The sequence below is a fragment of the Podarcis pityusensis genome (genome assembly GCF_964106645.2).
Source record: "Podarcis pityusensis genome assembly, chromosome: 17".
Lineage (NCBI taxonomy): Eukaryota > Metazoa > Chordata > Lepidosauria > Squamata > Lacertidae > Podarcis > Podarcis pityusensis.
The window spans coordinates 16,538,791-16,565,892 of NC_138042.1; the positions used below are offsets into that span (position 1 = coordinate 16,538,791).

Consider the following 27,102-nt stretch of genomic DNA (forward strand, 5'->3'; position numbering starts at 1 on the left):
GCTAAAGGATAAGCACAGTGAACTTTCACATGCATCCTTGCTGTCCTAACTTAACACATCGATGGTAAATTTTAGAGAGCATTTGATCTTAATAATTGTGATGAGATCTTTTTTTTGGGGGGGGGGGGGGAATGTTTGTGCTAATTGTTGGGCCCAACTGAGCAGGCAATGCTGCTTATATTTAATTTATCTCAATGGGAAATGATCACTGAAACAAAAGGAGCAACTTTGCCTGGTGGATTGTGCCCATCGACTTTGAGGAATTCTTTGCCCCTGAACATCCTATCAGGCTCCTCTATCCAGAGGCTTCCGATAACTAGTTAGGATGGCATTATTTCAGAACCTGGGCTGTAACAATTGGATCCCCTTAGCATAGTTTGCTTGGGTTTTGCTGCTTCCTTTTCTGAATTCTGCTGTTTGGTATTTTATCTTTAATTATGATATATTTTAAAGTTTTTTGTAACTGATGGTGCGCTTTGAGTGGCCACCTGGAAAAAAAATATGTACAGTGGTACCTCAGGTTAAGTACTTAATTCGTTCCGGAGGTCCGTTCTTAACCTGAAACTGTTCTTAACCTGAAGCACCACTTTAGCTAATGGGGCCTCCTGCTGCTGCCGCGCCGCCGGAGCCCAATTTCTGTTCTTATCCTGAAGCAAAGTTCTTAACCTGAAGCACTATTTCTGGGTTAGCAGAGTGTGTAACCTGAAGCGTATGTAACCTGAAGCGTATGTAACCCGAGGTACCACTGTATTTAAAAATATTTAAAATCAACACAACTTACCAAAAAAATTCTCTTGAAATAGCGCCTACAAACGTATTTTTTATATGCTATGAATGACCACACACTCTAGAAAGAAGTAGATGTTTCTACTGCTAGTGGATAGGGAAAGCTCAAATTACCATAAAGCTCTAAAACAGTATAGATTCCGTTCCCATAAGCACCAAGTCTTCTTTTTCTTTGCAAATGGAGACAGTTGGACTATCTCTTACCACCTAATAAAGGCAACAATCTAAGAACAGTGCTTAGCTCTGAATGACCTTGAAACATAATTGGCAAGCATGCATGTCTCTACGGTATATGCCATTGGGTAGATAAAAAATATATGGGATTATAATCAAAACTGATAAAGCTTCAAAATTAATCAAGGGTGTTTTAAACTTCTTGATGAGAGCAACAGAATGTAATATGGCGTAATTGTTAATATATGTTGCATGATTTCCAAAACGAAGCGGTCAACGTGCAACTGTAAACTATATTCTCGGATGCCTTTATTAGCATTTCCTTTTAATCGTGGATTCTTTGGAATCACTGCAAAATCCTTGATTGTGATTTTGCAAAAATGGAAACTGACAAATCATCAGCATATGTCACTCCAGTATTTTGCACATGTATGAATTGGTTTATGTGGCACTTCTATTGCACATTATGTACATTTATGATTACTTTTTTCATGTTGATCACTTTGATAGGTTTCACAGGAAGCATTTCGTTAGTGAATTGAAAGAAATAAATGCTTGCAGAACTTGAGGTCTGGTTCTCACAGCCTGGTATGCTAAAATTTACTAGGACTCTCAGAGAGAAATGTGCAACCTTTTTGCTTCTTTCCTCTTAGTTCAGCACGGCAGTTAAATCAAGGTTTCACGTAAGACTCACAGCTAAGCTCTCTTCTCCTTAGCCACGAGCTTAGCCAAGGTTTCTTCTCGGTTGTATCTCATAATCACAGGGGAGACAACTTAACCATGATCTATGTTTGGACAAGGGATGCAGGTGGTGCTGTGGGTTACACCACAGAGCCTAGGACTTTCCAATCAGAAGGTCAGCAGTTTGAATCCCCGTGACGGGGTGAGCTCCCGTTGCGCTGTCCCTGCTCCTGCCAACCTAGCAGTTCAAAAGCACGTCAAAATGCAAGTAGATAAATAGGTACCACTCCAGCGGGAAGGTAAACGGCGTTTCCGTGCACTGCTCTGGTTCGCCAGAAGTGGCTTAGTCATGCTGGCCACATGACCCGGAAGCTGTACGCCAGCTCCCTCAGCCAGTAAAGAGAGATGAGTGCCGCAACCCCAGAGTCGGCCACGACTGGACCTAATGGTCAGGGGTCCCTTTACCTTTTTATTTGGACAACACAATACGCCAAATCTCGACTTAGCTGCTGGGGACTAACAAAGCAGCTGCAATCTCCTCCCTGGGAGCCCAGAAGTTCACACTAAACCATGGTCTGGCTTAGTGTTAATACTGAAGGCATCTTAAGTATCTTCCTCATATGGATGGATTCGGAATCCATTTTTTTAATGGGTGAAAAACAGCAAAGAGTCTCATTATATCTCTACACCACAGAAACATGTCATTAGTGGCACTCATGTCCCAGAAACAGTAGCATTCTCACTGTTGAACAGGCTGGACTCAGGCTTCCACAGTCGCAGCAATGAAGCTTCTGAGGCCCTGCACATTTAATTTTAACGCAGAAGGAAAAACCATCACCAGCTCCTGTTTCGTGCTGCAGGGGGCGAAGTGTGGGTGAACGGCATGGCCCAATTGCATCTGAATGTTTGACTCTGTTGCAAACCACTTCATGGCTTGTGCAAAGGGTGCTGTGGCAATTGTCGGAAGAAGGAAACTGGGTTTGAGATGAACTCCTAAGCACAATTCCCTGTGCTCATTTTGCTGGAGGGGGCAGAGCTTCTGTTCCTTTCCTGAGTGCATGAATAGGCAGAAACTGCATATTATTTTCTTCCGTGGGCATAAATTCCTTAATTTTTAAAGAGGAGGCAATATACTGCTGTCCATTTTGGGTCAAAGCAACTGTGGACTTTGGGCTTTAAAATCTCAGCTGTGCCCCTGAGCAACGCCAAAATACCCCCACCTTACAATGGGCGCACAGAGGCAGGGCTGGATTTAGGTTTGATGAGGCCCTAAGCTACTGAAGGTAATGGGGCCCTTTAGATGCCCAGCTGTCCTTTATCAACAACAAATTGCCACTGCTTTTTGGTGTTGAAAATATGCTATATGGTCATTTATGGACCTCATAGGTATTTAAAGCCATTTGCACATGTAGAATGTAGGCACCCTATATACAGAAATGAGCAAACCAGTGATATTTTAGGGAGCAGGCTAGCAGGCGGGGCCCATGACTTACACAAAACACTGTTGCTGTAGGTAAGTTTTATTTTATTTGTTTTTTATCTTATATTTTGGAAATGTATATCCAGGTTTTTTCCCCTTTAAATTTTTTGGGGGCCTCCAAGAGAGTGGGGCCCTAAGCTATAGCTTGTTCAACTTATACAGTGGTACCTTGAGTTACAAACGCCTCAGGTTACATATGCTTCAGGTTACAAACTCCGCTAACCTGGAAGAGTTACCTCAAGTTGAGAACTTTGCCCCAGGATGAGAACGGAAATTGTGCTCCGGCGGCGCAGCACCAGCAAGAGGCCCCATTAGCGAAAGCGCGCCTCTAGTTAAGAACAGTTTCAGGTTAAGAACGGACCTCCGGAACGAATTAAGTTCATAACTAGAGGTACCACTGTACGTAAAACCGGCACTGCTATGGCACCCTCTCGGCTCAGCACCCAGTGCGGGTGGAATCTGTCGTGCTCTCCTAAATCCACCTCTGGGTCAAAGCGTTTCCTCTACTCAAGTGGGTTCAGGATACCTCCCCACCTGGAAACCCAAATTCACACCGAAATGCCTGAATGTGCTCTCCATCAGGTGTTCTCCTGAGCACTGCAAAACCCAAGTCTTGCACAGAGGCGAAAGTAGCATCTTCATTTGGATGCTGAAACGCGGGTCCTACCTTGACAGCTTCGCTTAGAGTTTGGTTTTTGTCTGCTTCTTCGCAGGAATGCACTTCCAGTTTATACTGCAGCTCCTGAAGCTGTTGTGCCTGTTCGTTCAAAAGCATTTGCGCCTGCTGCTCCCGTAGCAATGCATTATTTAGTTCTTCACATGCACTTTCAAACCTCTCGCGGGTGATCAATTTCTGATAAAGGAAATAAATTGTGTCCTGTCATGAAACAGCGGCTTTGTTTTATACACTCGACTCTCAGCGTTCCCACTTGCCAATATGCAACATTCTAATGCAAAAGTTTTAAAAACACTCAATAGATCTTCTCCTAGTTGGGACCATTATGCAGTGCTAAATTGCCCTGCGATATTTATTCGCCAGATTCCCTTGGAAACCTGGTGCGGAAGTACAAGCGCAAGGGGAGCTTTTTTTTCTGATCAAAAAGAGGTCAGAAAATTATTTCTGTGAAAGGAGCTGATTTGAACAAAGGTACCTACATTGTTCCAAACATAACGCCTAAGTTCAGAGCCATACACACAGGCCAAGCCAAGACCAATGACTGCAATATGTGAAATGTTTTAGGGGGAAGAAGGCAATCCTGCTATTGTAGTTCAGCATCAGCAAGCCATCTTCCATAAATTCAGCCTAATCAAAGACTCTGGCTCTCATTTTGAATTCTTCTGCAGGAATATATCCCTCCGTCTATCACCCAGATTGTAATTTTAGGGACTTGTTCTGAAAGAATGCTCTGTCCAGAGCAAACAGTGTTTAAAGCAAGGTATTCATATACTTGTGAAATCTCATTCTCGTGGTTGATGGGTCCATAAACACATAAGCTGCCATCTTTTCTTCCCACCGCCCTAAATCAAGTGTTTGCTGTCGGTTCTGTGTGAGACTTAAATGTGAAGTTAGTCGCTTTAATGTTTTCTAATGAAGTTAGCACATCATACCCAATGCAACTTGAAATTTCTCTTTTGCAGAGATTTGTCTGGTTTGTTCATATAAGATTGTATTGGAATCCTTAGTTTGTATATTTATGAAGGCAACTTTTTATTACATGTTCCTTTGGAGTATGATACGGGAAGTTCTTTGTTTTGAGTTTGAAACACCTTGCCTTATTTAACAGGACAAAATAAACTGTTCCAATAAAAAAAAAGAAAAAGGAAAAGAAAATGAACACGTACCCATGCACTGTTGCCAATTTATATATTGCAAAAGACAACCTAATAAACCAAAACAGATAAAGGGGTAGATCCCGTTTTGTCTAATTAAAAACAACTACGGTTAAAGTTGGGACAAGATTCAAGATTTGAGGTCAAGTTACAGAAGAGTAATTCCCCATCTCCATCTACTGAGTGAGGAGGATTTCTACATATGTGCCAGATAAAAATTAATTGGGGGTGGGGGAGAATACCAAAAATCAGGTATATTAGAAATGAACACATGTAAAATAGTTTGAAGTAAAGCAACTACTATCTTGTATGTATTTTATTCTTCCTTGTTTTCCTTGTTGTTGTTTTTTTAAAAATGCACCACCTTCCTTTCTTTAAGAAATTACATTATTTCTCAAAGGGAAGAAAGATGGTCAAGGCAACTTACAAGCTGAATAACTCTTACAGACCACTGAGGAAGTGACAAGACCACCAGGCCCCTGAAGGCTTTTTTCACCCGTTACAGAATTTTGGTGTGGGAGACACTCCAAATTAATGTTTAACACGAGGTCAGGTTGCCACAGGTGACAACTGCACACGTGGAACTTTCACTACAAACACACCTTCTGGGAATCCCATGAATGGCTGCCATTTCCCACGGCTTCCCACAGCAACCACACTCCCTACCCCCCCCCAAACCCTCAAGCATTGTGACTGTCGTACATCAGGGTTACTCTAATGTAGATCAGTACGTGCTAACACTGAAGTGTCTCGACACATAGGTATCTTATAAAATGTGAAACAGCACTTATTCCGTTGAGCGTTTCAACAGTTGGTAGCGACGTGGCTGATAAGGAAAACAGAATGAATACACAGATCACTTTGCTTGAGTGATGCTAACATGCAATTTTAGCGTTCAGACTTCACTTCTCCAGCAGCACAAGCATAATATTTAAGGAACTGGAGGCGGGGAGGAGGGAATAGGCTTTGTTGACAGATCAAACATCATTATTTACTCAACCTATTTTATCTTGCAACATAAGGAACTAATCATATGGAAAGAACCACTTGTTCCTCCGCTTTTAATATACCTGAATCACAGCAGGGAGACATTTACAAGACATGGTTTTTGTGTGAGCATGGGCAGAGTGGAAGGAAGGGGGGAGAGAGAGAATGCAAGAATAGATGGATTTTATTATTTGGTTTTCTAAGGAAGGCTGAGTGAAAACGGAGCAAAAGGAAACCTCTCCTTTAGATGAGGGTTATTCCCCCCCCCCCATCTAAATCAAATATACTTACAGATTGCTTAAATGCATTTAATTGCTCTTGCAGGCTCTGGGCTTTGTCAGCCTCGTTTCTCATCTCATTCAAATTCCGTTTGAATTCTGTGAGCTCTAAGCGGAGTGACCGCCGTTCCACTTCTGCTGTATGTAGCCTTTGTGTAAATTCAAATATTTGCCTCTGCAAGAATGCTATGCTTTTCTGGTAGTAAAAAGGAAGGGAGGGGGAAGAGAGGAAACAATATTGTTAGCTGTGCTGATTAGGCAATAAATCAATAGCATTTAAAGCATGGGGAAATTAAAATGAAGCATGTTTTCTGAATTTTCACCCAGAAAAGTGAAACATTCTGAAAGCTACTATTGCATACTCCTGAAGCAATATGTACAAACAGAGGATATATTCCAAAACTCAAAACAAAGCAGAGGTCCGTGTTGAGGAAACATCGTATTTTTGTATATATAGCACATGTACTTTTGTAGTAACACACAACCCAAGTATGCAATAAGTGATACTTAAAGCACTTTTACAATTAAAACCATGAACTGCTCTTAAAAGATTTGCTTTTAAAAAGAAGATTGTGCCTTGCCTTGAGTGCTAATGGCTAGAAATGAAGTTTTGTTTTGTTTTTAAAAACAAGAGAGAAAAAGAAAGAGAGAGAGAGAGAATATCAAAGCTAGATACGGTTTGAAAAATACACTCCCTTTCTTGTAATTTTCCAAATTTACTTTTAAGGCGGAACACTCTGATGCTACACAAACTAAGTGTTGCGGGGCAGAGAATAAAAACCCACAGCCACCTGAAAGCAAATTCCCCGAGCACAGTAGCTGTTGTACGCTAATTGCTTTCATACAAACCGTAGCAGGGGCTCTATCATTGATGCCTGCTTTAAGAGCCTGAGCGTTTATTTTATGGAGCCCGCGAGCCAATCTCTGAACCAAGGTGTCTTTCTCGATGTAGGTAATGCTCTGGCGGCCGTCTGCTACGGCAAACTCCATCATGATGAAAAGTTTGTCCATGAGTTTCGAAAAAGAATTCCTCGCCGCACTGATAAGCAAATGTCCGGAAAGCCACGAATTCAGATCTTGAGAAGGGAAAGAAGCAAAGTCCATTAAACAAGTGGGTTTGGGCCTGCCTCCCACTGAGTACATATAAATTATGGAAGTGCTTCGTATAGGAAACAGTGAAACACAATACAGAACTCCATACCCCCAATATGGAAATAACCAAAGGTTCCAGTTTTATGCAACTTAGAGACTGAATCCTATGGAACACAGAGGTGCTTACTTCTGAGGAAACCTGCTGATCATTCTGAGTAATTCCAGACCCTCCAAATGTCCCTATTTTCCAGGGACAGTCCCAGATTTACAGAAACCGTCCCGGTTTCTGATTTGATCCCAGAACGTCCTGCTTTTCCTTAGGACGCCCCTCTTTTCATCAGAAAAATGTTGGAGGGTATGGAGATATGCGACCCCTCCAAGCCAAGGAGATAAGTACCATATTTTTCCCTCTATAAGACGCGCCAGACCACAAGACGCACCTAGTTTTTGGAGGAGGAAAACAAGAAAAAAATATTCTGAATCTCAGAAGCCAGAACAGCAAGAGGGATCGCTGCGCAGTGAGAGCAGCACTGCTGTTCAGGCTTCTGGGACAGCTGCGCAGCCTGCATTCACTCCATAAGACGCACACACATTTCCCCTTACTTTTTAGGAGGGAAAAAGTGAGTCTTATAGAGCAAAAAACCTTTAGAAGACCTCTGAAGGCAGCCCATTACAGTGGTACCTTGGTTGTCGAACGTAATCCATTCCGGAAGACAGTTCTGACTTCCAAAACGTTTGACAACCGAGGTGCAAAGGGTGGTCGGCAAAGTCAATGGGAAAAACAGAAAAACACACGGTGGAAGCTGTTTGACCTCTGAGGCGTGTTTGAAAACGGAAGCAATTACTTCTGGGTTTTCGGCGTTCGGGTTCCGAATAGTTTGGCTTCCGAGATGCTCGAAAACCGAGGTACCACTATATAGGGATTTTTAAAAAAATGTTTAATGTTTTATTATGTTTTTATATATGTTGGAAACTGCCTAGAGTGGCTGGGGCAACCCAGTTAGACGGACAGCATATATTATTATTATTATTATTATTATTATTATTATTATTATTATTGAATAGGATGTCCCTATTTTCATCGGCGAAATGTTGGAGGCTTTGCATCTCATGCTCCTTAGTGCATGATTGTTCAACAGAATCCCACTGTTTCTTGCAAAGGGTCTCCCCAAAAAACTTCTACATAAAATGCTGCGTAGACCAACCAACCCCAAAATACTCCAAGAAGAGGAGTAGTCTATTGTCTACATAGGTACTTGTTTGATTTCGTGTTGGGACATGGCTCACTGTAACTCTTTAGGTAAAAATTATGTTGGCTAACGCCAATCTGCAACAGGGCAATTCTGGTGGATGAAAGAGAATCTCTCCAATTCCACCTTTGCACACAACAAACAATTATCTTAACTTCTGGTGAAAATGTACGCCCATATGCACGGACAGACTTTGCCACAGGAGAAATAATGGCTTTGCTAATGAGAATTGGTCTTTTGCTCTCTTCTAATAGTGCATCTTTTTCTTCGTCATTAATCCACAGGTTGCAATATATGACACCCCAGACCTGTTGGATAAGCAGACTAATAACCGCTTATAAATATCAGTGAATATGTTACAGATTCAAAAGTAGAAGGTAAGTCGCTGAAGCAAATTTATAACTGTTTTCCTTTCTTTCTTGACAGCTTAGATGTCTAAATCATTTGCTGCTTAAAACTACTGAGGCTTGGTACCTTAATGCCACACTATTTATATTCCAAGACAAGAGAATATAATTTACCTTATTCCAAGGCAATTAAAATTTTACAACTACAATTACTTATTTCCCCAATGGATTTTGGTAATCATCCTTCTCATATAATGGGCCTAAGGCCCCAGCACACCCAACATGTTCTGCTTACTGCTAGATTCGTCAGGTCTGTAATTAATAATTGTGTTTAATGTTGATAAATAAAATTGTCAGTGCTCCTACTACTAATTGGTATTCCAGATAACGGTTAATAGGTTTATTTATGCCTTAATAAAAGTCTTGTAATTTAGTTTTCCCTCTGCAAGTCAGGTCTTAATCTGTCATTACTTGTCTTACGATACTATCAGGGTAAGATGACAACCATGGCAGAGCTTATTTACATTCAGGAGAATACCAGATCTCCTTTTGCTGCAGAGAATTAAAGTATTTGTTCTGAAGTTTAAAGCAGAAAGCCTATCGAGGCACATTTTTAAAGCAAGCCATCTTTTTTTCTCCCCCTTGCTTGTGAGAACAAAAACAAAGGATTTCAGGCAAAATAGAATAGGAGTACTACTCCAAAAATATTATTTTCATCTGCAGCCAAAAGATCACTTGAACTAATATGAAGTAGGATACAACTGGAATCAAAATACTTTATGTGAAACAATAAGACCATCCTTGGTTTCTCTGTATCAACATTGCACCTGGAATATAATCTGTTCAGATTTCAAGTTGCCTGGGCACGGTTCCAAATAACTACTTCAGGTATGCCCCCCTCCAGGATATAATCCCCACTGGGATTTTTTTATTTGGGGGGGGGGGAATCATTTTGATAACAGGAGCCCACATGTCATATTACATAGAAAGTCCCCTTGGTTTCAGAAATATGCTGCATGGGGCAGGATAGAGGGGCTGTTCTTCGAGCAGCGCAAATTAAACCCCCTTGGGCATGTAAAAATAGTTGTGGGGGGCTCTTAGCCATGATGTGGAATCAAAGGTTTGGGGTGTGTAGAGGCTGGTGAAACCAGACTATGGCTTTAATTTTGTTTCCATTTATTTTTTTTTGGCCAGAGTTGTAGTTTGAATTATCAAGTGCCATTGGTATAAAAACATTTGATAGACTGCATTGTAAGGTAAAGGACGCCTGGATGATTAACTCCAGTTGAATTCAACTATGAGGTGCAGTGCTCATCTCGCTTTTAGGCCAAGGGAGCTGGCATTTGTCCACAGACAGCTTTCCAGGTCATGTGGCCAGCAGGACTGGCGCAACGGGACACCGTGACGGAAACCAGAGTGTGCGGAAATGCCATTTACCTTCCCACCACAGCGGTACCTATTTATCTACTTGCACTGGCATGCTTTTGAACTGCTAGGTTGGCAGGAGCTGGGACAGAGCAACAGGAGCTCACCCTGTCGCACGGATTCAAACTACTGACCTTCCGATCAGCAAGCCCAAGAGGCTCAGTGGTTTAGACCACAGCGCCACCCATGTCCCTACAGAATGCACTGTATTCTATCTCTGTTGTTTAAAATTAGAAGTCTGAACTTTATATATACACATAACATTTGGGCTAATGCTATACCAGTCTTCTTTCCCCCACCCCCCAGGATTGCCAGAGAGATTTTAAAAGAAAATAAAAATATTTCCAGGATGGGAAAGCACACAGTTTCTAAAAGCAAAGCATCACCTCTGGTTAATTTTTAATGAATAATGGTTCTGACTAAAACAAAGAAATGTGTGGGGATAGAATCATTCACGGCTTTGAAAGGTGAAACGAGAATACAATTCAATTCCACACGGTACTGTATTCTGCTGTATCTATAACCAGAGGGAAAAGAATATATACACTCTGAGTACCTGGCCACAGACTATCAAGGAATTACAGTAAAAGCACTAAATAATTTATGCGGTGATGAGCGTGTGAGAATTGTCCTGCACAAACACAGTTACAGTGCAAAGAGCAAGCAAGTCTTTATTAAACAAATGAAGCAAAAACCAATGAAAAGTGACAAAGATTACTCCAGTGACAACGGGAAGGATGTCTGGTGTTTTGTTTTTTCCTTTGCTTTTTAGCAAAACAGAACAAGGAGGAAGGACTGGAGTCTTTACTAATGTTTGTGTGTCCAAAAGTTCAAAAACTCAGCTTAATCTCCAAGTGATCACAATACGTTCAAATAAATCTTTCCTCTAAGCGTCACTGTTATAACTGGTTAAATGTCGACACTCATGTAAAAATGAATTCTAAGCCTTGGGTCCAAAGAGATACTTTGGGTGCAGCCGTGGGACTAGATAGATCCAATAGGATTTTTATTTCTTGTTGGACTACCAAGCCATATTAAACTGATTGGAAGTCAAAAGATGTGGTCAAGCACAGTTGGTTGCTGTTTAGGAAAGCTAAACCCCAAAGCTCCCTTGAGTTCGTGGAACAATTGTGTTGTTCCTTGAATCAGGGTGCATGCTGCAATTGTTACCTGAGGATGTTTAGTATTTTCCCATGATTTGTGGCATGTGGCTCGGGAGATGTGCCACACCAGCTTCGTGGAAATGCAACCCCTGGATGAGAACCACAAGCAATGGCGTAGGTGTTTTCAATCTCATGGTCAACACCAGAGTGCAAAAGTATCCACATACCAAGGATGGTTGAGATGCTGAGGCAACCAATTAACAATTTCTGCCTTGTTCCTGAGTGTCAGGATCTGAAATCCTTGACAGCATATAGCTAAGGCCATGTTCAGCCACCTTATACCTTAATTCGTTCTGGAGGTCCGTTCTTAACCTGAGGTACCATTTTAGCTAATGGGGCCTCCTGCCACTGTGCAATTTCTGTTCTCATCCTGAAGCAAACCTGAGGTACTATTTCTGGGATCTTCCTGCAGCTAATGGGAAGCCGGCCAGTGTCGCGGAAGGCAGTCCCCGCTCTGCTCCATGCCAGTTTAGCACGAGCGGGCGGCAGGGATCCATGGGCCGGTTAAATGACCCCCCCTCTCTGCCTGGTTCCCTGTAACCTCACTTCTCGTAGTGAGAGAACAGCCAGAAGGCCCTCGGAGCTGGACCTCAGTGTCTGGGCTGGACGATGGGGGTGGAGACGCTCCTTCAGGTATACCGGGCCAAGGCCGTTTAGGGCTTTAAAGGTCAGCACCAACACTTTGAATTGTGCCCGGAAATGTACAATGGCGGGACTGGTTCTACAGGATCACCCCACCAGACTAGATGCTACAGTGTCCTGCTTATAATTAGCAGGAAAATTGTACCATTTGCCCCGAACATACTGTTTGAAGATCCAAGATACCTGGGATATGATCAGCAGAAAAAACGGAAGACGTTACCTGTCTTGTTAACCACTTCTTGTAGCTCAACCATTGAACTGAGGACAGCGGCAAGCAGACTAGGACTGGTAAGCCAATTGAGCGCTTGAAGAGAACGGACGTGTTCCTTTTGTTGCTCTGCATTACAAAAAAGTGAAAACAATCCAATGGTATCCCGTAGTATTAGACTAAAACACATTTGGGGTGAGGGAGATTGCTAAAACAATCACTTGGATTTGGAGGCTACTTGCAAAAACCACACATTTACTCAAAGATGTTTGTAACATGTTTTAGCTGCTTATACGTGGGCAAAAGGGTTAAACCCAACTCCTCCCAGCACCATGATCCAAATAATGCCTCCAAGCTGTTCAATAAAAATAAGATATACAGGGTCGAAAACATCCCACTGTCTAGTCGCCACGACTACCCCAATATTGCAGATGTGGAACTGAAATTGAAAGAACAGTGGTTCAAGACCATCTAGGGAGCTCACAGCTCAGGAAACATTTAACCCAGAGACTTTCTAGTCCGTAGCTCACGCTCTTTAGCAACTAGGGGAAGGGCTATAACTTAGAAATAGAGCACATGATGGTGGGCTGGGAAAACACAATGACTACATTATTACATGAGCACTGTTCTACAGCATTTGATATTTTCATTTACATACATTCAATCAAAATAAGATGGGTTTATGAAGCAATTCTATATCCTCTCACCATGCTGACGAAGAATTCTACGAAACAGTAGTCAATATTCGGAATCACTGTTCCGGACATCATATTTGCTGAATACCCAAAGCTTCACAGCTTGTCTTTCATCGTACAAAGTCTGGTACCTTGCTTCATTTAAAGATTTTCAGAGACTTTGAGATTAAAGATTTCAATTTTTGACTTGTTATGGTTTGAAGGAATTCTATAAAAGATTGTCTATTGCGTATCATCGTGTTGCCTGGACATTGCTGATGTCAGATAGACAGGGCTGAGCAAGATGGACCAGAGGCCTTACCTGGGATAAGAAACTTCCTGTGCTCTTATGCTATGCTCCTGCTACACTAACTCTTAAAAATCTGCAAACGTTCCAATTATTAATCTCATGGCAGTTCAATTCAGATATGCCAAACCATAGATTACAACTGAAAAAGCCTTCCCTGTGGTTACCATAAAACACCTTCTGTGATTTCATTGGTACAGTGCTCCGTGGGACAACACAAAAGCCCAATCTCCTAACCATGGTTAAGACATGTGCCACAGGCTTGCACGCTCCCATCTCGTGCTTTAAGTCCTTCGCGGATTGTTTTAACCATGGATAAGCAATGGCCATGGCTAAAACTAGTCAGCAGAGCTCACAGAACAAGAGTATGAACCGGGTTTACAAACCCTGGATTTGAAGGGATCTCATTTGTGTTAACCATGGCTGGCCCTGGTGCAGGTATCATGCTACACCATACTACGGAACAAAAAACCATGGAATGGAGACCTGAATCAGGCATAGGCAACCCCGGCCCTCCAGATGTTTTGAGACTACAATTCCCATCATCCCTGGCCACTGGTCCTGTTAGCTAGGGATGATGGGAGTTGTAGTCCCAAAACACCTGGAGGGCCAAGTTTGCCTATGCCTGACCTGAATCCACATGGAAAGCGTACTCTGCATTTCCTAAACACAATCAGATCCGCAATGGGTCACAGTCAATTCAGATTCATTTTACCATCAGTTCAGATGGGTGGGTGTGTGTTTCCTGTGTATTTAACACTGTCTCTGGGGATTTGGGGCTCTTTTAATTAACACGCTAAATTTGGTCTAACAGCTTAAACATAATTTCCCCCCTCAAATTATAAAGCCTATGCCCCCCATTGCCTTGGCATAATATAATTGTTATTTAAGTACTGAAAGTGCAGTTTGACACCAAACATATAAATCACCGGCTGATTATCTTACTTGACAGGTTCTGCACATCCTTGGAGTCTCCTGCACAGACTAAGATTCCTATGCCTTCTCTGAAGCTGTCCACCCAGGAGAAAAGAGAGCTGCAAGACTGGCCCAACAGCTGAAGCCTCTTGGCTGCCAGCACGGCAATGATGCCCTTGCGGAAGAGGTGGATCATGCTGCCGCCATGTTTTTGCTTCTTCGCCTGGCCGTCGCTCGGCTTCCTTTCCTCGGCCTCGGACAAAACGTTGGCCAGAGTCCGGATCTCTTGCTTGAAAACGTCGCAGGTGTTGACTTGATCTTGGAGGAAGTCCCTTTGGGTCGATAAGGCACATGAGCGGCTGTAGAGCGCATACAAGGCTCCGGAAAGCAGTGCGCACGCCGCCAGAAGAGACATGTGCTCTTTTTGGTTTTGAGTCAACATGGTCTTAAAGTGCGAGTTCTCAAAGAGCAACTGCTCCTGCCTCTTTTCGGCAGCGGCAAACTTCTCTTTGGCTTTCTCTGCCATTTCTTGATATTTCTGCAAATATGGGAGGAGATATGGGTTTCAAGGAACGGAATCAACCGGCAGCCTCTTTATAAATCGGGAGAAATGGCAGAAGCAATGGGGCACACGGCAAACTCCAGAACATCAAAGCCCCAAAGCTGCTGCATCACTCTGTAACCAGCCCATTAAATCCAAGCTCTGGAAAGGCATGTTCAAAATTATGAGCTCGCTAAAGAGCCAATGAAAGTGAAGCTGCTTATTAAAAACAAACAAAACAAAGCAAAACACCAAGCCCTAATCTCATATTCCAAACCTATAAAAGTCAAGATGCTCATCAGTGGAAGAAGAGAAGCAGCGCTGTCCTTAAAACATAACACCAGCAACTGTTTAAAGGGGCTTTACAATAAATTTTATACAGTGGTACCTCAGGTTAAGTACTTAATTCATTCCGGAGGTCCGTACTTAACCTGAAACTGTTCTTAATCTGAAGCACCACTTTAGCTAATGGGGCCTCCTGCTGCTGCCACGCCACCGGAGCACGATTTCTGTTCTCATCATGAAGCAAAGTTCTTAACCTGAAGCACTATTTCTGGGTTAGCAGAGTCTGTAACCTGAAGCATATGTAACCCGAGGTACCACTGTATAGAAACTGGTTAAATATTAATTTGGATTACTAGAAAGACTTTACAACAGCCATATTGCACTGTCTGAGTGACTAAAAGTTAACGGCTGAGCTTGGGAAAGAAATTTGGGAAAAGTTACATCCTGCAAAAGGGGAAAAACTACTCTGGAATGCATATGTTAAATATTCTGAATAACTGTTGCTACAGATAATTGTCAGATAAGGAGGCAGGATTTCTTTTTATCTATTTTTCTATTCTTTTCCATTATCTCAGTTATTTTTTCTGTCCCCCCCCCCTTTCTCTTTTTTATATCATTGTGTTCTGTAACAATCATGAGTATTCCATTTTGTATTTTCTTCCTCTTCGGTATTCTTCTTTTTTTGATATATTGCTTTTTATTACCTTTTTTATGAATGCCTTTGGATTTTAGTGCTAAAAATCTTCAGTAGGATTGTTTTAAAATATAAATAAATGTCACGCTAGCAACGATTCACAACATACTGCCAGGTCAAAAAAAATTCCTGAGACCAATATCACGATATGGACTTGAAACCAGTTTTGGATTATCTATATCACCCAGCCCTAACACACATTGATTCACGATATATTGCCAAGTCACAAAAAAACTATGAAACCGATATCGTGATACAGACTTTAAGCTAGTTTTGAACGATATAGTGCCCAGCCCTAAACTTGGCTACTTCCTATATTAATGCTGTGCTAGCCCTGCTCTTCAAAAAGAAGATGCAGCCGTCATGTCACCTGTTGGATCAACACCTCAACTTGTGCTTAGCAAAATGCAGGGGCACAGGAAGGGGGGACATGGGGGCGGACTACCCCGGATGCCCACCACCCCAGGTGCTCTCACTGAGGGGGGTGACATTCGGCACGCCAACTGCCCACGACTCCCAAGCCTACCCCGAACCGTCGGGGTAAAGGGGGGGGAGCTGTGCCGCTTTGCCAGAAGCATTCCCCCCTTCCCCCTTCGTTTTGACAGATTAGTGGAGGCTTGGGAGTCGCGGGTAGGCAGCGCATCAAATGTCCGCCATGGGCAGCTCACTCCACCCCTGGCTGCAGGGCGCTCACACTGGCCTGGGCACCCAAGCAGCTATCCCGTGCCTGGGAGGGCACCCTCTGCGCCACACACACCCTTGGGAGCACACCTGCCCTGGGCAGTGCAGGCAAATGCTCCGCTGCTGGCCAAATGTATACCATTTATGTACCTGCCTTACCTTGTAACCTGCCCCTTGCCCAGGTACTGATCTGCATTATGCATTAAAGCCTTTGACAGCAGCCGGACTAGGAGTTTGACTTCTGTGCCTGGCGCTAAGAGCCAGGGCAAGTGTCGACTTCAGCTTCCAACTTAACATAGCAACTACCGTATTTTATCCGTCCATAAGTTGCCCCCATGTATAAGACCACACATACCCCATTTGGGGGGACTCAATTTTAAGAAAATGAGGGGAGATGGCCCAAAGTTGTTAAGCCACGCAGCTGCGAGCAGGAAACACCCCCCAGATCGCTCCCCGCTCGCTGTGGCATGGGGGGAGTCGCGCTCCTGCTAACCAGCTTGGCTGGCAGTGCATCACTTCTCTCCCCCCCCCCCATGCTACTATCCGTATATTGGACGACCCCAGTTTTTTGACATGATTTTTGAGTCAAAAAACTTTGTCCAATACACAGAAAAATATGGTAACACAGGCCAATAGTGCAGTAATCCTTAAGCATCTTATCTATGAGCAAGAGCAAAGTCAATGGCTTAAAGAACAATTATGCTAGGGTTTTGGTTTTGTTTTTTAAAGAAAAGAACAGGACACATGGCTGGGTTAAGTTAGTTTAGCAAAGGAGAATAGTAAACTAGGGAAAACCTGGAGAGACAGAAATAGATAGGCAGCAGCTGGAAAGGGGAAAATAAAGGTGATCTTTTAATTACTTTGCAATCAACCCCCTACTTATATATTCACAGATTAATTATGTCTCGGGCAGAATTGTATTTTCAAGAGAACGCTCTTTGTATTATTTGATCAATCACTTATTGCTTTATTCTTCACATACATAATACCTGCTATTCCAATGAATGCTCAAAAACTTAATTCAGACAAGTACGTAAATTAATGACTGAACAATAAGCATTGTGAGATTAAAGTCACAGTAATACTTTGTGATATGCATACACAGAGAGAGAGAGAGAGAGCGTGCAACACCTCTAACTCGTTCAATCCATGAAAGTGAGCATGGATGTAGATGCCTATTGCAAAGTTTCAACATAATAAAAAGCTTTGTATGCAGTATTTGCATATGTTAAATTCATGGCCCTGAATGCCAATTCACTAGACAGGCTAACAGTTTGCCTTTCTATTGAATCGGCATCCTGGGCTATTAATACATTTATCTACTTTATCTAAGCTACGCTGGCGGAATGGAAAATGAATATTTTACAGTCTCAGGAAATTACGCATCGTCAACAAGCCTAGCCAATGGGATGTCCTCTAGATATTGCTGAACTACAACTCCCATCATTCCTGACCCTTGGCCACAATGTGCTAGTTGAGGCTGATGGGAGCTGCATTCCAATACCCTGCATTTTTAAAATAAAAAAAATCCTTCCAGTAGCACCTTTAAGACCAACTAATTGGCAATTGCAACTCATTACCAAACTTAAAACCATGGAGAAACCTGGTTTGAACAAAGACATTGGATTCTTATCCCATTATACATGACTAAGCCATTTCTCACCTTCTCACCCCTTGCCTTTTCCTGTAAGACCCATTACAGTCGTTAAGAGTCGTCAGCAGGCTCATTCCAGCTATCTGCCAATCTCCCATTCCCACCACCCTTCTGAGTAATACCCCTCCCCACCTTCTCACTATATAGAAGGATCTGGCAACTTCTGTTTCAGTGTATCTGAAGAAGTGTGCTTGCACACGAAAGCTCATACCAAGAACTAACTTAGTTGGTCTTAAAGGTGCTACTGGAAGGATTTTTTTTATTTTGACTATGGCAGACCAACACGGCTACCTATCTGTACCTGCATTTTTAAACATTATTCGCAATTACAAAAATGTGAGTGGAAGTGAAAATTCGCATAATTCAAGCTCACAGAAAGGAAGCATTATTACAATAGTTAATTAACCAATGAACACTTAAAACAGGTAGCTCTCCTGAATGACTGTTTCCTTGCTTCCATTTTGGCAACCCTATCAACCGAATTGTCAAAAGAGAATTGCAGAGAAAGCTCTCCATGGAGATCTTAAGGCGGTTAAGCCTTTCTTGACTTGTAATAGGCAGGCTTCACTTGTGCAGTGGAACTTTCACCTCCTCTCCTCTCCTCTGCAACTGCTGTCACCCCTGCACACCCTCAAAATCTGCTCCAGAGAGTTGAAGGACCCTCCAGATCAGATTTAGAGGGTGCAAAGGGAGAGGAGAAGAAAGGGAGGTGCCACTGCGTTAAAGGTACTCTCTGTGCACGGTGCTGGATACAACCCACAGGGCGTGTGGCTAATTTCTCCCCCATTTAAGAAGCCATGGCTGTTGTGGGAACTAAATCTGGGCAGATGTCCGCAACCCTGTCCACAACACTCACATTAATTTGGACACCACTTTTACATGAGATTGGCATTGGAATGACTTAAGGTTCCACAAGCAAATGATGTAGATTAAACCCAAGCACATCTGCTTGCTTTAAAGGAACTCATCCACACAAAACAACCAACACAATCTTCATAGTGACATGTACTTTGACTGCAGTTCTCAGTTGCTGCGTCAACACAACCTCTGTTCAAGAAAGCTTGCTTGTGTCTTTTGGAAGAAAATACCATGTGCTTTGTAAAAGGGAGAGGGAGAAGGAACACTGAAGGCGGCCAGTTGCTAAAAAGGAACAGATCTTCCAAAATAAGTGAAAAATGTGATGGGGACTGTATAAATAACCAACAACCAGAGTTTTAAAAGGTGTCAAGTCATGGGGAAAGAGTATACCAAACACCCAAATCTCTGGCTATAAACACATACATGAATAATGTATGCAAAATCTTATGTAGAACCGATATTAGTATTTCCCGTTAGGCAAAAATGCAAGGGCTAATTACATTAATTAATCCCTACAATCCTGGAAACACACTTGACAAAATACTTCAAAATGAAACCTGAACATCAGCCCAGAAACTACAGAATTATTAGCAACTGATTTTTGCTTCTAGAAGTAGCAAAAAAGTAACCTGAATTTGGGAAGCGCGGTGGGGGGGGGAAGCAAACACAAACAACTTGCAGATCTTGGCCCTCGGAGGTGAAAAGTCCAGAATTTAAGAAGGCAAATATAAACTCATATAGAGTCAAAAAGAAAAGTCCAGCTGGCATCTGTTACTAAAAACAAGTAGGCCCAGTATCACTCTACCTACCTACCTACCTATCTAAAAGTGCAGTCATACCTCGGGTTACAGACGCTTCAGGTTGCGGACCGCCGAAACACGGAAGTACCTGAACGGGTTACTTCCGGGTTTCGATGGTTTGTACATGTGCAGAAGCGCCGAATCGCAACCCGCGTCTGCGCACCCGCGGGTTGCGAACGCTGCGGGTTGTGAACGTTCATCCCGCACAGATCACATTCACAACCTGAGCATCCACTGTACAGCAATCTTCCTTCCTTTGCCATATAAACGTAGACGCACAGGCTGCGTTTTTTCCCCTTCAGCAGCTTGTAATTGTTTTGTGCCCAAACCTACGTTGCTTCTAATATTTCCTCAGAACCTTAAAAGTACAATTTCTTAAAAGGAACAGCGAGATTCTGTGCCTTGAAAGACTGGCAGCCTGACTTCATGGAGTGGAGCAGCTTTGAGAAGTGGCTCCCTGGGTTACGGCACTCTGCGGACTTCAAGAACCCTTTAAAAAAATTAGTCACTCCCCTGGAGAGTACAACTCTATTTTATCCTGTTTCTTGCTGGGTCTTTATCCTTTATGTTGGCAAGAAGGCAAGACTGCAAACTGGAGACTTAATGACACCTGGGCTTCAAAGGACTTCACTTTATTTCAACTATTTTATTTTCCTCTCTTACAACCCTCACTTTGATTCCACTGAACACATGATAGTCTTCAACTAATTCACCTCTTCTGATAACAGTCCTGCTCCTTCATAAAGCAAGTCAATTCTTCAAAGGGAGGGGCATCCCTTGCCCTAGAGAATCCCCCAACCCTTCTATTTGACGAGTCTCGTTCCCCCCCAATAGATCTATTCACTATCGCATTATTTGTTTTTATGTGAATATCTTTTTGCCTGTGTACCTGTGCTTCTGATTATATCCACAAAACTAAGATAGTTGTTTGTAAAGGAGGTGGCCTATCGATGTTGTTGGACTACAACTCCTATCATTCCTGACCTCTGGGCACTCTGGCTGGAAATGATGGGAGCTGGAGTCCCAGAAGGTTGTAGTGGGATACAAGTTCCCAAGCCTTGAATAAATAATAATAATAATAATAATAATAATAATAATAATAAATTATTTATACCCCGCCCATCTGGCTGGGTTTCCCCAGCCACTCTGGGTGGCTTTCAACAGAATATTAAAATAGAATAATCTATTAAACATTAAAAACTTCCCTAAACAGGGCTGCCTTCAGATGTCTTCTAAAAGTCTGGTAGTTGTTTTTCTCTTTGACATCTGGTGGGAGGGCGTTCCACAGGGCGGGTGCCACTACCAAGAAGGCCCTCTGCCTGGTTCCCTGTAACTTGGCTTCTCGCAGGGAGGAAACCACCAGAAGGCCCTCGGAGCCGGACCTCAGTGTCCGGGCAGAATGATGGGGGTGGAGACGCTCCTTCAGATATACTGGACTGAGGCCATTTAGGGCTTTAAAGGTCAGCACCAACACTTGAATTGTGCTCGGAAACATACTGGGAGCCAGTATATTATAGCAATGCTTAGTATTTATACAGCACCTACGTGCTCAATTCAGCTCAAGTAAATAATCTCTATCATCTATCAAACAACCTTGAAATGTTAATAGGATGTTATTATTCCTGGAAAATAAGCCAAGACTACGCAGGGCATGAGGTGCTGAGTTGCGCCCAACACTGGGGGGGAGAGCTGCACATGATGTCACAGACATCGTGCATGACTGTCACATGCGTAGAGGCCAGCCATGTGACATTTGTGTTCCAGGCCATGCTGGTCTGCCCAGGGTGGCATCCTGCCAAGGTCGCACGATGTCAGGGCAACATCCCACCATGCCTCCTCTTTCCCCTCAAGATTGGGGGGGGCTGAGGCCCATCTCTGTGGACATTGGGGGGCTGTAGAGGCCTCAGCCCCATAGCGTTGGCAAGCCTGACTCCGGGAATTCACAGCCAAGGTGAGATTTGAACTGGACGGCAGAAGTTCCCTTATCTTTGTCTTAACCGCTATGCAACAGTAATGGTTTTATTAAAACACTGTTTTGTGTTTACTGGATGGTGATATTCCTACACATCCCTATACAGAATCCGAAAGGGTGCTAGACTACAACAAAGTCATCGGCTTCCGATGTTCCAAAACTGCATGACTTCAGAACTGAGGCGAGGAAAATGAATGTTTGAGTGTTTCCCTAATCTAAAATTCAGCATAAATTTTAAAAAAGGATGCATCAGGAGTAGGCTATGTTAGAATGCTTGCTAATGTGCTGGGTGGTTTTTGACAGGTGGGTACATAAATATGTACCAATTGTGGAACAGCCCAAGGAAGGCTATGCCACAATCTCTTTCTGAAAGTTGTTTGGTTCTGAGCATTTCTCAGGGTATTTCAAAGCTGTTGCCTTGCAGCAACATTTACTCTTTCTTCTAAGTGGGGAAAGCATTGCACAACTCTGCGTCCTCTCAGGATAACCTTTAAACCAGAGCAATCCTATTTTCATGAGGCTAAGGGGCTGGAGCATAGGAGCATGGGATCAGGCAGCCACAGGTTCTTAACCTGAGGATATGTTAAGAGGGGGTAGGGGCTGCCGCTCATGAAAGAGGGTGGGAATGAGGGAATGGACTAAATGGATCTAGAAAACCAATTTCCTCCAAGAGCGCCTGGATCAGGTCTGTGACCACCCACCCGCTCAAGAACTATGCCCATGAATGGGAGAAGAAGGATATTATACAAGGTAGAACATGTGCAGAGGAGGGAAACCAATCTGAGATCTACAGAGGTAGAGCAGTATACAAATTGAAGAAGATGATCAAGATCTGGAAACCAAATGAGGAATGACTGAGGGAGTTGGGTATGCTTAGCCTGGAAAAGAGGAGACAGATGAGATGCGACCGCCATGTCTATTCAAATTGTTAGAATTCCTGCTCCATGATTGCAGTCATGGGATTTTAGTCTATCACATGACGGTGTATGTTTTGACTCCACAGAGTGAGAAGTGACAGAGACAGGATGTTTGTGTTACTGTGTTCCGTGAAGTGGGACTATTGTCCTTTGTTCTTTTTCTCTCTGCTGTCTAATGCTAGAGAGAGAGGGAGCCATGTTGCAGTGCTCCGTGTGTGTTTATATGTAAATAAAGTAGATTAGCCAAAATGCTGAGTTGCCGCAAACTCTGCGAATCCCTAAGTGTGCCAATGTCTGTTGGCATCGGTCATTGTGATGTTCGGGCTGAAGAAGGCTTATGAAGCTCCCGAACGATCGACCGGGAGGGAGGGAACATGCCAGTCGGGCATGTGTCTCTGCCAGGGTCCTACTCGAGTGTAGGCTGAACTCCTGACACAAATATTTAAAGGGAAGACAGAGAAGCTTGTTTTCTCCTGCTTTTGATTGTAGGACCTGAACTAATGGATTCAAGTTACATGGAAGGATATTCCGACTAAAAATCGGAAAGAAGATGGGAAGAGCTATTTGACAGTGGAATGGGCTCCCTTGGGAGGTGGTGGACTCTTTCCTTGGAGGTTTCTAAGCAGAGGTTGGATTGCCATCTGTCAGGGATGCTTTAGCTGAGATTTGCATTGTAGGCCTGGATAAGCACACGAATGTAAATACTTTGCATATATACTTCTTTAGCTATATGTTCTACAAGTAAACACTTTTGAATATTTTAACAAGTGTTTGGACATTGTTCTAATTTCAAGGAAAGAATCGGTATTTGGGCTTCCTAGTTGCAATTGAGCTACTCTGCCAACAAAGCATTAAGTGAATATTAATTCTACGGAAGATTTACAAATTAACTCTTGTTGCAGACCCTTAATAATGAATATTAAGTGAATATTAATTATATGGAAGATTTACAAATTAACTCTTGTTGCAGTATCATGGTGGCTACTTCTTTACACCTTAGGGCAGAGGACAACAAAAGCCACAGTCAACGGCCTTTGAGTGTTCATAAACTCAGAAAATATAGTCCAACAGATACTGGCCTCCTTGGGGTACCATCACCTTTAGCTAGGATAAATAGCTTATGCCAAGACTACTTTATCTTGCTACCTCGCTCACAAGAGTGCAGACTGTTTCTATGTGTTTAACCACCACCTTTTGTTACGGCAACTAGCCTATGAACCGATGCCTGATACACAGTTCAGCATAAAGTGAATTTCAGTAAGTTTAATTCTACCGCACCGTAGGAAGAGCAATCACCAAGAGGCGAAAGCATCTGGTGCTCCGCGTAATAACACAAAGAAGCCAATGTTTTCACTCTGCAGGTAACTTTCGCATGATAACTAAATGGGAAATACAACTGCAGGATCCAATTAAACAATGCAAGTTCTGGAATGCCTTCACACAAATTCATACCCTTCCTAAAGAAAGTAGAAGTTAATAGTACCAAAAAGAGAGAGAAAGAAAATCATTTCTTTAAGCACAAAGATATTCCCAAGCAATTTAAAATTGGTTTGGAACCCAAACCACTGAAATAATATACTAAATATTTAAAGAATACTTTTAGAAGTTTATGGTTTCCTGGCAGAAATATTGTACCTGTGCCCTTGCATGAACTTCCCCGAGGAGCCCAGAATATTGCTGTTCCAATTCCTTCTTCTGCTTCAGCCAACAGCTTTCCTGAGCTTTCATCTGTTCCGTTACTTTGCTGAAAGTGTCTTCCTGGGTCTGCTGAAGCTCCCTCATTGTATCAGACTTGTTCTTGCAAACATACTCAAGGTGAGATATCTGCATGGTTATAGCATGAAAGAAAATCTTTGTTTAGCATTCTTTATGGGTATATTCCCAGCCCTAACTTAAACCAGGGCACTTGGAAAAGTATTCAACATCGTGGGCTGAACCCCGCAACCCGGGGGGAAATCAAGCGCTCTTTGGTAACAGTGAAAAGCCAACTACATCCAGAGTTCTAACATTGCACAAATGAAAATTCCAATAATAAACTAGTACGCTGGCTTCACTATCGGTTTATCTTCCAAAAGCCTCAGCATAAAGACCCACACTAGTGAAAGAAACAAGCCAGGAGCTCAGGGGTGTAGCGTCTCTGGGTTATTTGTGGTGCATAGGAATTCATTCAACCCCCCCAAAAAATATAGTCCGGCCCCCCACAAGGTCTGAGGGACAGTGGACCGGCCCCCTGCTGAAAAAGTTTGCTGATCCCTGGCCTAGGGTGTGGTTGGTTGTCTTTGATTGGCTGTAGTGAACTTTGTTTTCATGTGTGAATGGGGTGGGTGGGTGTTTTTGAATCAGGTTAGCCATATTGATTTGTTTGCTGTTGATGGATTCTTGTCCTTGTCTTGTTGGGCTGTGAATGTGATAAAGGGGAGCCGTACCAGGGTGAAGGCGTATTCTTCCATTTGTCCCTGTATCAGTTTCAGTTTATTGGTTAAAGGTAAAGGTAAAGGGACCCCTGACCATTAGGTCCAGTCGTGACCGACTCTGAGGTTGCGACGCTCATCTCGCTTTATTGGCCGAGGGAGCCGGCGTACAGCTTCCGGGTCATGTGGCCAGCATGACTAAGCCGCTTCTGGCGAACCAGAGCAATGCATGGAAACGTCGTTTACCTTCCCGCCAGAGAAGGTTTACCTATTTATCCATTTGCACTTTGACGTGCTTTCGAACCGCCGACCTTCTGATCGGCAAGTCTTAGGCTCTGTGGTTTAACCAACAGTGCCACCAGCGTCCAGTTTATTGGTCCAGTACCATTGGTCCATGATTACTCCGGACAGGTCTCTCTAGTGTCTGGCTATGGTGTTTCTGACGACACGATTTTGAGAGGGCACAAACCAGGCATCCCCATGCAGGGATCCATGTCCTTCCCAGCCTGCCATCAGGGGTCTCTGAATGGCTGCCCTGCTGTGAGCACACCAGGGCCCGCGTTGGCTGGCCAGGCTCCCCCCCCCCACCTGAGCAGGTGGTGAAGCACGGCCCTGTGAACCCTCTGTGCCCCGTGCCCACCCAATGGTGTGGGTGGCAAGGGCTGGCGCAGGGTGTGTGTTCACCCTCTGTGTCCTGCCCTGCGGGTATGCCCCGGGCACCAGCAAAGGATGCAACACCACTACAGGAGGTAGTAGGGTCTAGAGCAGGCATAGGCAAACTCCGGTCCTCCAGATGTTTGGGACTACAATTCCCATCATCCCCAGCTAACAGGACCGGTGGTCAGGGATGGTGGGAATTGTAGTCCCGAACATCTGGAGGGCTGGAGTTTGCCTATGCCTGCTCTAGAGATCCCATCCATCAGTCTTCAGGCAAGTTTAGCAGCTAATCTCTCCCTGCACCGAGTTCTCTACTAACTCGCCACCTTTCCTGTTGCAAATCAGTAACAGGGCCCAAATGATGGATTGGGCAGATTCTTGTGCTGTGATTAGGCACTGCACAAAGCAAACTGCCTTGTAAAGCAGCATGCTAGGTGAAGTGATTTTCCTGTTGAATTAATTAACCCGTGAATATAGACACATTAAAAACTAATCTGATGGGGAAAGCATTACATATTTGCTACACCCAATGGATAAGCATATGGATAATTTTAGAGAGTAATAATAATAATGACAATAATTATTATTATTTATTAGTACCCCACCTGGCTTTCAACATATACAGTTGCTCTGTTTCTCAAAACAACAACTCCTTAAAACAGATTAAGTTCTGTCATTATTGTTTGATGGTTCAGGTGATCCACTCCTGTCAGAATTTCAAAGATTTAAAAGCGGTTGTGTGTCGGGTGTTAAGGAAATGTGCTTAAATTGGCATGCCTCTAGGTTTGTTTTAATGCAGATAATCTAGACAGCAAGGCCAAACGTATTCATTTTATGCAACTGCAGAGGAGAATATTTATTACAGCAAAAGTAGTTTGGGAAGTAGCACTCCCTAGTTAACTAAAGTTAATCTAGCCTCATAATTAACCGATAATGAGGTTACCTTTTGGTTTGTTTCAAAACTAGGCTTAATAAAAACAAGAAGAGGGATTGGGAGTGTTGAACTTCTCTGTGCTGATTGGATGAGAAACTGAACCAGCTCCATCTTACAAAATGATGGCAATGCCTTCCTTTTTGCCTATTTCAATGCGCATTTGGGGAGCTGCGCCCCTAGATTTTGGAATCTTCTCAGCACCCTTTGAAAGATCTAGGAGCTTCCCTTCTTTTTTGAAGACCTTTATTTTTAGGCAAGTTTCGTATACCCGACATTTTACTAAATGTTTTAATGCTGGCTGTTGATTTAATTCTACTTTTTTCCCTGCTTGCAATTCTATTTAAATGTTTACAATCTTTTAATTCCACTTTGGGAATCTGACAGGATTGAAAAAGCATGTGGGAAAGAACCCAAATAAAGTATATAACTGCAGTTTCTATACACTGGGTAGTAATTCAT

At 43.1% G+C, this 27,102-nt stretch overlaps 1 protein-coding gene across 1 annotated transcript in view; it reads right to left on the bottom strand.

Annotated features, from left to right (window-relative positions):
* Positions 1 to 27,102, bottom strand: part of CCDC171 (coiled-coil domain containing 171) — a 205,439-nt gene that overhangs the window by 100,092 nt on the left and 78,245 nt on the right. Inside the window, exons 16-21 of the mRNA XM_080988549.1 lie at positions 24,277 to 24,465; positions 14,270 to 14,777; positions 12,356 to 12,472; positions 7,066 to 7,292; positions 6,230 to 6,412; positions 3,789 to 3,974 (exon numbers count right to left, since the gene is read on the bottom strand). Of these exons, the coding sequence (XP_080844675.1) occupies positions 3,789 to 3,974; positions 6,230 to 6,412; positions 7,066 to 7,292; positions 12,356 to 12,472; positions 14,270 to 14,777; positions 24,277 to 24,465 (1,410 nt within the window). The remainder of the gene's footprint in view (positions 1 to 3,788; positions 3,975 to 6,229; positions 6,413 to 7,065; positions 7,293 to 12,355; positions 12,473 to 14,269; positions 14,778 to 24,276; positions 24,466 to 27,102) is intronic.